Source organism: Sus scrofa, chromosome 11 (assembly GCF_000003025.6).
Source record: "Sus scrofa isolate TJ Tabasco breed Duroc chromosome 11, Sscrofa11.1, whole genome shotgun sequence".
NCBI lineage: Eukaryota > Metazoa > Chordata > Mammalia > Artiodactyla > Suidae > Sus > Sus scrofa.
In genome coordinates, this window is record NC_010453.5 from 49,285,713 (window position 1) to 49,301,926 (window position 16,214).

The following is a 16,214-nucleotide window of genomic DNA, read 5'->3' on the forward strand; positions in this document are numbered from 1 at the left end:
TGTCCGGTACCATAAGAACTCTTCTAAAGAGCTATCTATGTTCAACCTGACTACCCCACCTGACTTTGCATCCCCTACTCTAAAAGTCCTTATAGTTCTCTCATTTTACTCATATGTCTCTTATTGAGTATATAAATAGCCAAGAAGTTTTAACACAAAGACAAATTTTTACTGACTTCTCAGTTGCATTAACAAACCCTAACACTATCCGCCCTTCTGCAGTTTTATAACTACCTCACTGGCCAATGCTTCAGTCTTTTTTGCACCTCTTCTCACTGCTTCTGACTTTGAAATTTTAGCACGACCCAGCTTTGACCCTCGGCTATTTTCTCTTTCTTATCTGTGTTCTCTTTCTATCCCATTTTTTATATGGTTGCATGTCTGTAACTGCCAAGTATGTTCAAATGACATTTCTACTGACTTATCCCCTGGGCTCCAGACAATGAGTATCCAACTGTCTACTTGATATATCCACCAGGATGTTTGAGAGATATCTCAAACTTTTGGTTTAAAATTGTATTTCCTGTGCTTAATCCAGCACCTTGCATATAGCATGTACGTAAAGAGAGTATTTATGCGCATGTGTATGTGTGTGTGAATTAAAATAACTAGAAAGATACTCTTCAGTTCTCTGTTTAAAAAGCCCAAACAACTACCGTATTAAGTAGTTATTGCTCATGAATGTATGTGACTACTGAATTTATTTTGCTAATCTATTTTCAAGATGTTCCATAATAAACATACTCTATTGTTAAAATATTTCATTTTATTTAATTTATTTACCTATTTTTAAAATATTTTAAAATCATAAATAAACACGTTAAATTTGACCAGACTTACCAATAGGAAGTGCTAGATCCTTTTTCATCAAAGCTGCTGCACAAACCCCACCAAGATTGGCTAATTCTTTTTCTAACTGAATAACACCCTGGAGAAGTACAAAAACAAAATCGAATGTTTTAAAAAATGTTTGGAAGATAAAATTTTTGAAAGATAATGTGGATTATCAAAAAAAGTAGCCTGCAGTCAGGCATAACTTTTGGAACCAGAAGGAAGCATGTGTTAGCTAATGATTAAACTAAGAATGTAAGAGACTCAATATTACAGCACATGCTGGTTACAAAGTTCAGACCTACAGGTTCATTGTCCAAAGAATTTTTCATGCATTACTTTAAAGAAACATCATCATTTTTTCACCTTGACTTTTTAAAAATCATATGATTTGAAACATTTAGAAGAGATACTAAGTTTGTCCTATTGTAAAATCAGGTTCTAATATTTACTAAAAAAGGTATAGCCACCAGAGCAGGTTTGAAACAGGCACAATTATACTAAATCTTTAAAGGCTGGGTCAGGTTGCACAGACTGCATTTTCTTCACATATTAAAAGCAGCACACACACACACAAAGACGACTGCACAAAATTAAAGCACAAAATTTTAAATTATAGACCCAGCTTAAAATAAATTTCAGACTTCTTGAATATAGGCAGCAAGCACAATTTAAGTCAACAGAAGCTCTTAGAAACAGTCTTTCCTAAGAATAAGAAGAAAATTCATTCTCACCTCATCAGGTCCAGGGCTAAACTCATATCCAATTGCAAAACACTTGAAACCATAGAAAGAAGCCTTGTCATCTTTCACATAATCTGATGCAGTCTCCAATGAAAAAAGGGCCTCATTTCCTAAGGAAAAAAAGCTAACACTGAATTCAAAACCTGGAACAACTTTATTAAAATTTCCTTACATTCTTCCATCTCAAGAAAGGGGGCAATACAAATTAGGTACTAAAAAATCCTAGTCTTTGGGGGGGGGGGTTCCCTATATCTACTTGAACAAAACTGGGGTAAAAACACCACCAAGATAACAAAACCATATCAATTTTTGCTTTTAATGATCAAATGTCCTACTTTTAAGTTCTATGAGCAATCATTTTCAATTATCTGTCAATTATGACAGTGACCTAAACTGCCTCTTCTATTTCAGAGTAAGCAATTCTCTATCCTGGAATCTGGCTTTGGTCTCTGCACAAACCAACAAGGCAGGTCAGACTAGAAGAAAGAAGTTTCTGAATTCATATTGGCTATTAGTTTGAGAAATCACAGGAGCAGTTAAGGTTAACTGGTTAAAAACACAAGAGACTACAGTAACAAAAGTGCCTTCCCCACCCCGCCCCACCCTAGGCCTAAAAACAATAACTTTACACAACTCAGTGGGTTAGGTGGATCACCAGTTTTCCAAAAAGGAAAGAATTCTTGGTAGTTCTCAAAATTTAGGACTTACTGGGAAAAGAAAATATATAATCCACTTTTGTCTTTTATTTATTTATTTATTTATTTATTTATTTATTTATTTATTTGTCTTTTGTCTTTTTAGGGCTGCACCCACGGCACATGGAGGTTCCCAGCTAGGGGTCTAATCAGAGCTGTTGCTGCCGGCCTACACCAGAGCCACAGCAATGCCAGATCTGAGCCAACAACCTACACCACAGCTCACGGCAACGCCGGATCCCCAACCCACTGAGCAAGGCCAGGGATCGAACCCGCAACCTCATGGTTCCTAGTCGGATTGGTTTCCACTGCACCATGATGGGAACTCCCTCTTTTTTTTTTTTTTTTTTTTTTTGCCACCCCACAGCCCATGGGATTCCCAGGCCAGGGATCTGATCCCAGCAGCAGCCAGATTCTTAACCCACTGTGCCAGGCCAGGGATTGAACCTTCATCCCAGGATTCCAGAGGAGCTGCCAATCCCACTGTGCCACAGCAGGAACACCCTCTAATCCAGTTTTTTCTATAGTTTGGTCCCAACTATACAGACAACCACCCCTCAGTATTAACCCTCTATTTTGGTGAGCTCTTGTCTTTTCTCACAAGATTCTCAAAACACTCTCCTTTCTCAAACTCAGTCATGTTATGCCTCATGTTGAAGAGGCTCCTTACCACCGACTGCCAGCCAGATACAAAGGAGGCCTCAAAGAAATTTTTCTAAAAATTAAACATTTTCAATGATGTATCCTTGCTAAACATAATTATCATAAATGCGTATACTTTACCATATAAAACAGAAAAGAAAAAAATAACCTACCTGGCAACACTAAAACCATAGTAGGCCATCCGGAGGATCCTGAAAATTTCTTTAATTCTATCCAGGAATTAAGATTTTCATGAACAGATGTCAATTTTGGTCCATATCCTGAATTCTGAACAGTTCTAACAGGAATCAGCAAACGGAGGACATCTTCTGACTGTGCAGTACCACACTGAGGGTCAAACTCAATTGTCATCCACCGCACACACTCTGGGAATGTCACCTGAGGTCAACAGGCCAGAGGTCACTTGCATAAGAAGAATTAGATTTTAGCTTTTTGTCTATTTTAGAAACAGGACATCATACTGTAAATATGAGGCCTTAAACATACTTGAAAATAAATCTTAAGGAATTAATAGAGTAGTTTAAATCAGGTTATTAATGGTCATTATCAATTGTCTCTAGTCTCCACTTCAAGTATCTATCACTTTCTACCTAACATTTGGTTTATGTTACATATTGATATGTTTGTAAGTACACACTGATATCATCAGAAAAACAATTACAAAGGTGATTAATTTCCACAAATACTGAGCGATCTGATTTTCCTGTGGAAGAGTTTATTATATGATAAATTTTCCATTTCAGTCAGTATGAATTTAAAGAATATTAAGTAGGTAACTGACAATATAATTTGATAAGTAAATATGAAGATACATTGATAGAAATGAATAAATCATTAAAATGTAAGGTTTTAGTCACTTTTAGGTTATTTACAATGCATAGTATCTGTTCCAAATACTTCATTAGCAAAAAAACCTTAAGCTTCATCTATTATGAAAATAAATATAAATTCACACATGTACTTACACACTTGATAAAAGCCTGGATTTTTACATTTTCCTAACCTAAAATTTTACTGGATATATGAGTTTATGATAGCACATAATTATATGCATTTTTAAGGCCACTTTTAAGCTTCTGTCACCATCATAGTACAAGGAATTCTGTAATGGTAGTCAAATTACCATTAGGTAGGACCATGTCAAATAGTAAATAATGAATTGGTTGTAGAACAAGAAATAACTTCAAGAAATTTCCTAAATATGATATTAATCTTAAAAATATACCTAGGACTCTGGCAAACATTTTCAGTAGAGGATTTTTAAAATTTCCACTTAAAGAAAAAGCTAAACTCTGTTCATGATATAATTTAAATTAAAACTAAACTGGGACACCATTTCTTTCATTATGTTGGCAAAAGGCCCAAAATTTAACTACATGCTCTGTTGGTGAGGCTGTGAGAAAACAAGCATTCTCATATATTGTTAGTGGGACACATAACAATACATGAGAATGCTTCTAGGAAATCTGCCCACATGTGGAAAACTACATATGCATTCACCCTCTGGATCAGCAAGCCCAGATCTACAAAGCACAAGGTTCCTCATTCTCTATTTGTTTAATCTAGCAATCCCACTTCCAGTTTACTATGAAGATATGCTTCTCATAATATGGAAGCAAGAAACAAACAAAAGAACCCCAACATATGCACAAAGTTATTCATTGAAAAAAAAGCTGCAAAAGAACTGAAAAGAGCCCAGATGCTCACACACATAAGACTGACTGGCTGATAAACGATGGCTCATCTTCACAGAGGAGAACTATGAAGTTGTAAAGAGGTGACGATGACCTCTACAAACAGATATGGGGAGATGTCTACGCACAATGCTAAACGTAAAAAGCTGAATATATAAGGTATATATAGTGTGCTACCTTTTTTAAATAAAGAAGGAAAATAAGACTTCATATAAATCAGTCAGTCAATCTGTCTTTCTGATTTTTTCCAAGAAAGAATGCAGGAAAGATACACCAGGATATGTAGTGGAGTAAGTGAGAAGCAGAGAAGGGAAAGGACATAATTCTGAGGATGTTATTTTGTATAACTGTACTTCCAAAACTATGTCAATATTTTACATATTTTCAAAGTAAAATTAAATCAATAGGATTAAAAAACTCATAAAAATTAAGTACAAATAAATAAATCATGTAGCTACCTACACGTACACATAAAATGAACTACTTCAAGCAACTTCTGAATAAAGTACTTTGATTATATTAATGTCAGTAGGATTAATTCCAAAGATAAAAAAATTTGCAGAGAAATTAGCTTTACACAGTGTTTTTATTATTCGCAGTGGCGTACATAAACGGAAAGGGTATAAAGAAAGACCTTAACAGTGTTGACTGGGATCAGTTAGAAGGGCTTAAAAACTGATGAAAACACAGAAAAAGGACCCAGAATTCAGCTCGCATAGACTTTGCCTGGCCAAATCAATTAGAATTTGAGTGTCACACTGAATAATGATAGCAACAGATTATAACCCTGAGCAAAAAGAGAATCTTTGAGTCCACACTGATATGAACACATAAAATAAATAAATGACTACATTGTTTATAAAGTGGAAGGGATGGGAAGACACCCCTCTACAAGAGAACACCAGCTGAGAGGAGTAACAGCATTAGAAAGCTACCATTTTGTAACCACTGTAGTAACAGATGATTTGGGTAAGAATAACCAATGGACGCTAAAATTTTCTGAAATTTAGTATTTCTTACACAGTCGCTAACTCACAGCTATTTACCCACGGACGTTTTCAAAGGAAAAAGAGATGCTTTTGTGGTGGAGCTATCACCCTGACCAAGTGACTGCTCCTGACGGGACACACTGAGAACACGGTATCATCCACGTGGTGTCATCCACGTGGTGCTGCCGCCCGTGCATCACCCAAACCTAATCACTAGAAAACAATCAAATCCAAATAACAGGAGATTTTTACAAAAACACTGACTGTGTTCTTCAAAAATGCCAATGTCAAAAAAGACAAAGAAAGGCTGAGGAACTGCTTCAGATTAAAAGAGACAGAAGAGGCCTGACAACTAAATATAATACAAGAACCCGACTGGATCCCAGCCTGGGTTTTAAAAAATTCTAAAAACACTGGTGTTGGGACAAATGGCAAAATGTTTAGATATTAACATGATCTAACACAATTCTCTATGGTGATAGTAATACTGCAACAATATTAAATCGCCTGAATGTGATTAGTGCATGGCCCTCACACAGAACGTCAATGTTCTCAGGAACAAGGTAAGGGGTCGTGATGTATGCAAATAACTTACTCTTAAATGGTCTAATAATAATACATAGAGATAAATAAAACAAATAGAGTAAAATGTTAACTAAATGATATTTATGAAGGGCATACAGGGGTGCTCACTGCACATTACTGTTTTTTATAGGTTTGAACTTTTTTGGAATAAAAAGTTGAAAAACGTGAGGGATGAATACACACACATTGGCATCTACACGTGTGTCTATGCTTACATTAAAAGAAACAGGAGTTCCCGTCGTGGCTCAGTGGTTAACGAATCCAACTAGGAACCATGAGGTTGCGGGTTCCGTCCCTGCCCGTGCTCAGTGGGTTAAGGACCCGGCGTTGCCATGAGCTGTGGTGTAGTTTGCAGATGCGGCTCGGATCCCACATTGCTGTGGCTCTGGTGTAGGCTGGTGGCTACAGCTCCGACTTGACCCCTAGCCTGGGAACCTCCATATGCCACGGGAGCGGCCCAAGAAATAGCAAAAAAAAAAAAAAAAAAAAAAAAAAAAAACAGAAAGAAAATAAAAGAAACAATGAAAGCCTAAAGTACAAAATTATAATAATATGAAATGCTATCTGGGAAGAAGAAATGATGGGGAAGAAGGGGATAGAGTGGGGGAACAGAGATAAAAGCAAGAATATACTTAAATACACTTTGTTTTAGAGATCTGACTTAAAACTATGTAATTGAATTATTATCACACAAGATTTAAAAAGCAATTGCTAAAAATCTAGAATAAAATAAAACAAATGATGCAAAATATATATCTAGTTGCGCATAATCAGAGAGGGATTATTCCACCTTACTTTAAAACACAGTAATTAACTATACCCACTTATTTTATGGTCACTTCTCTACAGTTCCTACTTGGGATATGCCCAAAAGACAAAACACACACACACACACACATACAGCACTTTTCTAGTACTTTTCTAATATTCTCAGCTTCATCGAGAAAAGGAATTCTAGACGCATGAGAAAGGAGATGCAGGTGTAAAATCCTGTGATCCCTATTTTGAATGAGTATCATCAGTACAAACTCATGAGGTACTCTATCTTTAAAAAAATACATACATACAAGGGAGTTCCCGTCGTGGCGCAGTGGTTAACGAACCCGACTAGGAACCATGAGGTTATGGGTTCGATCCCTGCCCTTGCTCAGTGGGTTAACGATCCGGCGTTGCCGTGAGCTGTGGTGTAGGTTGTAGATGCGGCTCGGATCCTGCGTTGCTGTGGCTCTGGTGTAGGCCGGTGGCTGCAGCTCCGATTAGACCCCTAGCCTGGGAACCTCCATATGCCGCGGGAGCGGCCCAAGAAATAGCAAAAAGATAAAAAAAAAAAAAAAAACAAAACATACATACACACATAAATATGTCTTTACATAAATAAACATGCATATAAAAATATATATACAAATAATATATACCTATGTATATAAATACATGTGTGTTGATGAGTGCATGTATGTACTGGTTCTATACATTACAAAGATCTAGAAACAATGCCAAAGTCAGAAGAAAAGAGCATTCCTAGTGCCATGTTTCAGCTTTTAACCACTCATTACCATTAAAAGGAACCATGCCACTTTATAAAAATGATGGGTTTGAGATCTGAGGCAGGAAATGTGTAGGCCTCTTATAGCATCTTATACCAGAGCCCAAAACATCTAATAACACCGTACACAGGAGAGCAAAGACGCTCTGAATGACTGTAAGAGGTGTGTCTAAAGGAGGCAGGAAGCAAGCTGAAGAGGATCCTAACCAAAAACCACAAGATCCAGTTTCCTAAATAAAATTCAAGGAAACAAAAAAAAAAAAAAAAAAAAAAAAAAGAGAGAGACATGGAGGGAGAATCAATAAATTAAAAGAGACATAATCAGTCACAATGTGTGGATCTTATTTAGATTCTAATTCAAACAATTTAAAATGTGCATATTTGATGACATGAAGGAATCACTAGGGTTTTTTAGTGTGATAATAACATGGTTATTTTTTTAAAGGTCCTTATATTTTAGAGCTACACAATGAAATATCCATGAATGTGCTTTAAAACATATATAGGAAGGGACAAGAGGGTGGGGAATAAATCAAACAGGTTTGACTAAGAATTGATAACTGCTTAATGTGGGCTGATGGATAAGTGGGGTAAACTACACTAGTCTGTCCTTTCACATGTTCACCATCTTCTACAATAAAAAGCTGAATGTGTTACAAGCACATAAAACTTATAATTAAGTTGGCAAATTCCTTTCTTCCTCTAAATTTAAATGGTATACTTTAGAAAGCAAGGAATAAGAATTTTGAACAATCTATAATAATAAGTATTTAACACTTTTTTTTTTTTTTGTCTTTTTGCCTTTTCTAGGGTCACTCCCATGGCATATGGAAGTTCCCAGGCTAGGGGTCTAATCGGAGCTGTAGCCACTGGCCTACGCCAGAGCCACAGCAACACGGGATCCAAGCCGCATCTGCAAACTACACCACAGCTCATGGCAACGCCGGATCCTTAACCCACTGAGCAAGGCCAGGGACTGAACCAGCAACCTCATGGTTCCTAGTTGGATTTATTAACCACTGAGCCACAACGGGAACTCCTATTTTATACATTTTTTAACATTATGTACAGTACTTTAATTCCTACATTGGGTATATTAATTTTCAGAGCTCAGGCAGCGTTATAAATAATATCAGTTCAAAAATGCAATTTTAAAAATGTTAATGCTTATATCCACTATTACCATATATAACATGCAGTTTAGCATTCATTTTACACTGCACTGTACTTGTAAGAAGATATGAGAACAACTTTCATAACCCTATAAAACTACATACTCTTTTAAAAAGTCTGTTGTGTGTGTCTGACAGTATCTAACCACCTGCTGGTTCTCTCTTATGAAATTACTATAAAAGAAGTCATCCTTCTGAACCGAGGCTAAGTATCCTTTAAGGTATCAGTGCAGAACATCAAGTTTCAAGTTTACACTCTCCCTGGGAATCGGTGCCCACCTTGTAGTGCATCACACATGCAGGTTTATAGGGGTGCTCGCTCTCTATGACAGCATAGTGGTTAGAGGTTGTACAAGCAGAGAGGCCTTGCTCAGGCTGATTTCCTGTGGTGCTATCTGTTGACTGATTAGGATTGAACGCAGGGGGTGCGTACTTCTGATTCAAAATGGCAACTGAAGGAAGCAACTGTTGGACAAGGCCAAAGACTTCTACAGCCACCTATATAAAAAAATGATTAAAGGAGATAATAAATGTGAAAGTTGTTTTAAAATTACTAATTCCTGTAACTGCTGGTTATCCTTATTACCAAGAATTTCCATCTAGCATTTCTCCTAGCCATGTTTTCATTCAAAGATAAATTTGTTTTATAGAAGAGGAGATTTATCTTAGATGTCTTAGGTGTTATACGAAAATAATCTAGTCTATCTTTTTATACAATTCTGCTTTTTTCTGATCTGCAGTAAACTAAGTTTCACTCAAATTTAACTATACCAAAGAATCATTAGTTTATGATTTCTTCCATGTCTTGACTATGTCAATTTTACAACACTACTATTCTTTTACATTGGATTTTTATTCAAAATGGAGATTTTATCAACATCACAAATTTTTACGATCTCAGTGAATTTAAGCTTTCCTTCCATATCATATTCTAAAATATGTTTCCTCTACCCAACTCCTCAAATGTAAAGCTAATAAGTAAGCACAGTAATCCAGTAAACAATATGAAGATCAGAGAGTTATTAGTTAATTAACAAATAACTTCTACCATTTACATGCCTATCTTTTTGTTACCTATAACCCAGGTGGCTCAAAGATTAAAATATTTTTAAAGGAAAGACGCAAATTCTAAAAAAATTATATTTACAAAAGAGATTCCAAGTTAGAGAATGAAATCACACACCTTGGGAACAGCAGCAGCTACTGGTCCTATGTAGGCTATAATAAGGGGAAGCAGCATGGAAAACAGACTGGAAGAGCTAAGCAGTTCTGGAATGTCATCAGCTAAAAAAAGGCATTAAAACTATAGTTAGAAGGTAATTTCATTGAAATGTATATATTATAATAAATCTATATTCTAGTCTCCTGAGCAAAATTATAGTTGACACTGAGTGCTGGTAAAGGACCAACTATTCTAAGGGCATTATTTACATGCATTATCTCAATCTTCACAATAAGGTACTTTTATCATTGCCACTTTTAAGAAGTGGAAACCAAAGCACATGGTGTTTAAGTTCCTTATCCAAAACCATACACTTGTAAAATGACAGAGCCAGAATTAGAGCTCTGGGTAACAGTCATGATGTTAAACCACTATTCTTGGTGCCACACACTTAGTGACACGTGACATCAGGAACTACGCAGTCTGTGTGTGCAGGTTATTTACCTGTAAAAGAGGATAACAATACTTTCCTCATTGGATGTGGTGATGATTAAGTGAGTTAAAGGTAAAATGCTGAGAACAATGCCCGCACATACTAAGTACTCCAAAAACGGTTCCTGTTATTAGCTATACCATACCGCCCTCTACTTTTCCAAGGAAAGCAGTTTGCTGATGGACATTTTAATTATTTATCCTTGAACATGGGGCTAGGAAGATATGCTGAGTCTAGGTTGTGAGGACATTTTAATTCAAGGCCAATTATTTCCAAATACTTATTTCTAAATCTGCTGCTGGATCAGAATAGGCTAGGCATTTGGATGGGCCAAATATTCTTTATTTTCAGTAAGTTTCTCCAGTGATTCTAATGTGCAAATACATTTAAGAATAAATGTTATGGATAACAGTAATGTTTTGTAAATATAACTGCTGCCAGTTGTGGAGGATGACTATATAGCGAGACGGGGAATGGGGGGAAGGTGGCAGGGAGATTATCAGGATGTTATCCTCCCATGAAAAACAGGACATGTGCTTTGTACCTTTGTACCACAGCAGGCTAAACTATGGGAGAACAGATGGAAAGGAGAATACAAACTGGGGAGTTTCCAGTGAAAGAACTCAAAGAACTCAATTCAGAGAAGTGAATTTGGCGGGTTACTATTACTATAGAACACAGAACATATTCCACTAGAAACAGAACATACAGAAAGAAAAACAGGTCTAAAGGAGGACAAAAAATGGTTTCTGACTACTAAAAGAAGCAAAGATTTAGTTTAATCAAGAATTTTTTCCTCTTAATGGGTTAACTAAGAAAATAATATAAAATAATGGCTTTTCATTATTCTAAAAAATTCTGCATTCGAGTACGGAGAGAATGGCCGACCCAAAATGAATGTATGTATACATGTAGATTTATAATGTCTACCACACTCTGAGATTCTGTAGGATGGTTCCTCTTCAGCAACTCTGTGCATAAGTTAGGGAATTAAGAATCTAACATACTACTACTAAGAAAGTAAAAGTCTTACCATCCACAGCAAGAGCTCTGTGCAAGAGGTCTTTTGCAGCTCGAACAACAGTGCTTACCACAGAGAGAGCTCTGCTACAGTTTTTATCTTCTTCATTGGCTTTACTCAGAAGCTGGGACTGTAAGTCGCCATCAAATTCACTCCTTTAACACGAATAACACATGAGATTACTTTACATGGCGGGTAAAACACGATCTAACTCTAGGAATCTTATCTATATCACAGCTCATTTAAGTTAAAAAAAAGTACATATGTAACTGCAGAATTTTAAGGAGTAACAGGGCTTCAAAGAAAAAGCCAGATAAGGGTATAAATTAAATACAACCATGAAGAGTCTATCTTAGGAACTGCTATTAGGAACAAGGGCAAAAAGAACAGTACGATAAAGGTTCAGACAGGAACAGGATTGGTGTGTTTGAGGAACAGAATGAAGACAAATGTGACCGCAATGAAAGAAGGGAGAGTGAGGGGCGACAAGTGGGCCACGTTAATAGGAGTCAGACCGTGTGAGGTGTGAACGCCACAGTGAGGACCTTATGTTTCATGCTGGAATGGGAAGGGGAGGACCTTATGTTTCATGCTGGAATGGGAAGGGGAGGCTCTGTGAGCAAGAGCAGAACTGACAGGATTCGCATTTCTCTGAGGTCACTCTGGCTGTGCTGTGGGGGACAGGCTGCAGGAGGGCGGCAGTGAAAGGAAGGAGACCTTTAAGATCTAGTCATCCAGGTGCTTACCTGGGCTGGGGTGGGGATGGTTGGGGCTAGCCTGCCAACTATGGGAGCAGTAGAAAAGGTCAGACTTAGAAAGTACAGCGAGCAGGACTTACTAATGTAAAGCGAGGGAATGAGGGATGTCAAGAGAGACTCCGAGGTGTTTGCTGTACCTGTGGATGGGAGGAGAGCCGTGGACGTGTCCACTAAGATGATGTGTGAGTACGTGGTATAGAGGTTAATGGTAAGTCTCCTGGAGTCCAATTTCCCACCTACAACCTCAGGACCGTCATTACTAGAAGTGTAACTTCAGGCAAGTTGTTCAGCCACTCCTGCCCTCAGTTCCCTCATCTGTGAAGCAGGGATAGGAAAGTGCCCAACTTAAGGAGTCACTGTGAGGGAGGCCTGGCTGAGGTAACACAGGGAAGTGCTCAGAGCACTGTGTGCCACAAAGGAAGTGCTCAGGACGCAGGAACTCTCCTCATCCTCTCCAGTGCTGTCATTCAGATGAAGAGATCAGAGGGGCCTGGATATGCATTTCAGGCCTCAGCCCTAGCTAGAGCTATAAACTTGGGAGCCATCAAAGTAGTATGGTTTTTATAGTTCAGTGATTTTCATCTTCTAAAATTTAATTAATTTAAATTTAAAGCTAAGGCTATTTAAACCTTGGTAGAAAATATCAAAATATTGAAAACATCGTATTTTGTAGAAGACAGACAGTCTGGATACCAGATGGTTTTAAGAGGCCCTCCAGCTTTTCAAAACACATAACTTCTTTTGTGCATGATATGGTTTCTAACTTACAGTTTGAAAAAGAGAACAATGTATTATTTATTGTAGGGCTATGTAACAGAAAAGGTTTTTCATGATTAGGGCAAAAGGACTAGAAAGCTTCTGTATCTCAGCAGCAACACCCCACTGTGCAGGTCTCTGCTGATGACTATTTCCATTCTGTTTTGCTTGGAGAAAGAAAGCAGCTCATCTACATCTACGGAAAACGTTTTGTACGAACTGCCCTAGGAGGTGTCCCCAGATTGTTTAGAGAGGAAGCAGCAAGCCTCACAAAGTGATGGGCAACTTCAGGGATTTGTTGTCAAATCAGGTTGAAGACAAAAGTGGTGAAGAGTACTCACTGCTACCTAGGCTTCCAGCTAAACTGCTAAGAACTCAGTGAGAAATGAAAATGTTTTCTTAACTCAAAATTGTTATCATGCTTTGTTTTCCAACTGTTTACAGAAGGAATGCTTTTTATTAAAAATATTATTAGAAATACATCATTATATATATTCTAAGGCTCCAAGGACTAGATTCACAGACCTTACAATATTCTGCTGACTGGATAACTGGATCAAGGTAACACTAGTATTTCAGTAGAGTTGATCAGACCATTAATTTTTGGTATTTTTACAGAACAAATAAATTTCATTAAAATTTGAAACTACAGACCACAAAACTATAAAAAACAAAGAGCATATACGCCCAGTACAAAAACATAAGAAACAATGACAAAGAACATTTTAAAGTGAACACTGAATTTATGTATTAAAATGAGACCTCTTTGTATGCACGTGCACAGAAGAGACACTGCATAATTTAATTACCACTGCCCAGTTAGCACTTTTTACCTTGGTAACAAGCTGTACACGTTCTCCTACTGTTGAATGTTCTCTGCTCTCTGTGCACACACCTACCTGTAGTAGAGTATCTGTGGAATCTGTCCCCTGGTTTGGTTTGTGCCATTACTGCTCAAGCTGCACGTGCTGAAGGTAAACGTCACGCCATCAGGGCACTGAACTGTGGTCATGCCTCCATCTCCATTGGCTGTGCGGCTTCCGTAGTTCCTCAAGCGCACAGCATATTTAACATTTTCCTTCGCAATAAAGATGTTAAGCATGTTTATAGTGATTCATAATGTGCAGAAGATACATAAAACGAACCCGAGCAGTAAATTGGCCAAATGCAGGTGACTCTTAAACTGGTTAGAACTGCTTGGGGGTTTTCACTAGTAAACACACCATCCGAGGCTGGTTGAATCCACACACACAGAACCAGTGATAGAGAGGAAGCGTGTATAAAAAGAGCTGACTACAAATTACACAGTGGCGAAGAGAGTCAGCACACCTCTAATCCTCATGTTGATCAAGGGTCAACTCTATACTGAATGTGTCATATTCATACAAAATTTGGTTAAGTGAAATTTTAACAAATCGTTTTTAATAAACGCTAGGGTAATAACTAGAATTTATTAATGTTTACTAGTTAACAGAATGTCCTACGTACTCTGTGAGATTTATTTTAATTAAATTAATCCTTAGAATGACCTCGTGAGGTAAGTACCATTATTATCCTTATTTTACAGATGAGGAATCTATGGCACAGAGAAGTTAAATAAGTTGCCCAAAGTCACAATAAGTGACTAATAAGGATTCAAATATAGGCGTGTGACTCTACTTTCTGCTCTAAATCACACTCTAAAGAATATTAGCCATAATAAAAGATTTTAAATACATAAACTAATACGTCCCTTTAATGAGTTTAACTTCTGAAATAGTTTTAAATATGGAAAAAAGCAATGGTCCATAACATTTTTATTTTGAGAGACATTAAGGGACAGAAATAAGATGGGCAGACAGACATGGGAAAAAAGGATCCATAAGAAAAATAAGATTCACTGTATATAGAAAATGTGACACATAAGATACTGGTGCCTAATAACCCATGACATAAACACCATAATGAAGGTTGTTTTTGGTATCACTTATCTTTTTGATGAAGTAACTGATGAGTTTACCTCATCAAAAATTCTGCCATATAATGAAATTACCAGTTTGAGTTAGAATTACGCTATTAATTATGACTTTAACATTAAGTAAAATTTGTTTTGCTAAATAGTTATAACTGCTAGACAATGGTTACACAAAATAATAACTTTAACAGTTAATACTATCTCTTAAGACCATTTATTTTTTAAAAGAGTTTTGGTTCAGTAAGAGAAGGAAAATGGGAAGAGAAGAAAGCACTGAGTTTCTGTACTGTGCTAGATATTGAGGAAAGCACTTTATTCCATCCCTTAGTTTAATCTGAACAACGCTACAAGGAGGTAATATCCTGCCCAATCCACTGATCAGTCTCCAAATGGTTAAATGATGACGTGTTCAATGACTTAGAGCTAACGCTTGCAAGAGGAGGTATCTGAAGCTGGGTTTGTTTGACACCAAAACCTATGGACACTTTCCACTACACCAGACTTTAAGAGATCTTTTGCAAAAATAGAATACAATAAAGTACAATACCAGGAATATAGTTGGTATTTTATAAACATCTAAAGGACCACATTAAGAGATAGTTCACGCTATTTTTTTAAGTATATTACATAATAATATATCCTATTTATGAAAGAAACATACTGTTTAAATTACCTTTAAAGGAACAACTTTGTCAAGTCTGATTTCAGCTATATCACTGGGTGAATCATCTGTTGTATAAGTTCCTTTGACTAATTCTAGAGATGTCCATCTGTGAGAATGAGTTGAATCCCCTGCGTGCTCACTCTAATTAAAACAAAACAAAATTCGCCATGATTTTAACTTAATTAAATGAACAATTTTGACTTATAATCAGTTATTGTCTTTAACCAGTTTGTATCCTTGCACACAAAATTATCCATTGGCATTTCCCCATACATAATAAAGAAAATATCTGTGGTCCTCTCAACTATGCATTTTTACCTTATTACCTGGAGGACTCCACAAATTAAATCATACAAATAGGCTTTTTTCATTTGTGTTAAAATGATGCCCCCTTATGAGAATGAGATATCTAATCATAGAGCCTAGAAAGGAGGGAAGTAACTTATGCTAATTGCTTAAAAGACGCAAAATACAGATGGACTGCTATTAGC

The 16,214-nt window shown here is 36.8% G+C and overlaps 1 protein-coding gene across 21 annotated transcripts in view; it reads right to left on the minus strand.

Moving 5' to 3' along the window:
* Nucleotides 1-16,214, minus strand: part of MYCBP2 (MYC binding protein 2, E3 ubiquitin protein ligase) — a 268,897-nt gene that overhangs the window by 121,744 nt on the left and 130,939 nt on the right. For all 21 annotated transcript variants that reach the window (XM_021065752.1, XM_021065749.1, XM_021065733.1 and 18 more), the window contains 8 exons: nt 15,733-15,864; nt 14,005-14,183; nt 11,604-11,746; nt 10,099-10,199; nt 9,195-9,413; nt 3,085-3,310; nt 1,566-1,684; nt 841-928 (listed from right to left, as the gene is read on the minus strand). In XM_021065752.1, the coding sequence (XP_020921411.1) occupies nt 841-928; nt 1,566-1,684; nt 3,085-3,310; nt 9,195-9,413; nt 10,099-10,199; nt 11,604-11,746; nt 14,005-14,183; nt 15,733-15,864 (1,207 nt within the window). The remainder of the gene's footprint in view (nt 1-840; nt 929-1,565; nt 1,685-3,084; nt 3,311-9,194; nt 9,414-10,098; nt 10,200-11,603; nt 11,747-14,004; nt 14,184-15,732; nt 15,865-16,214) is intronic.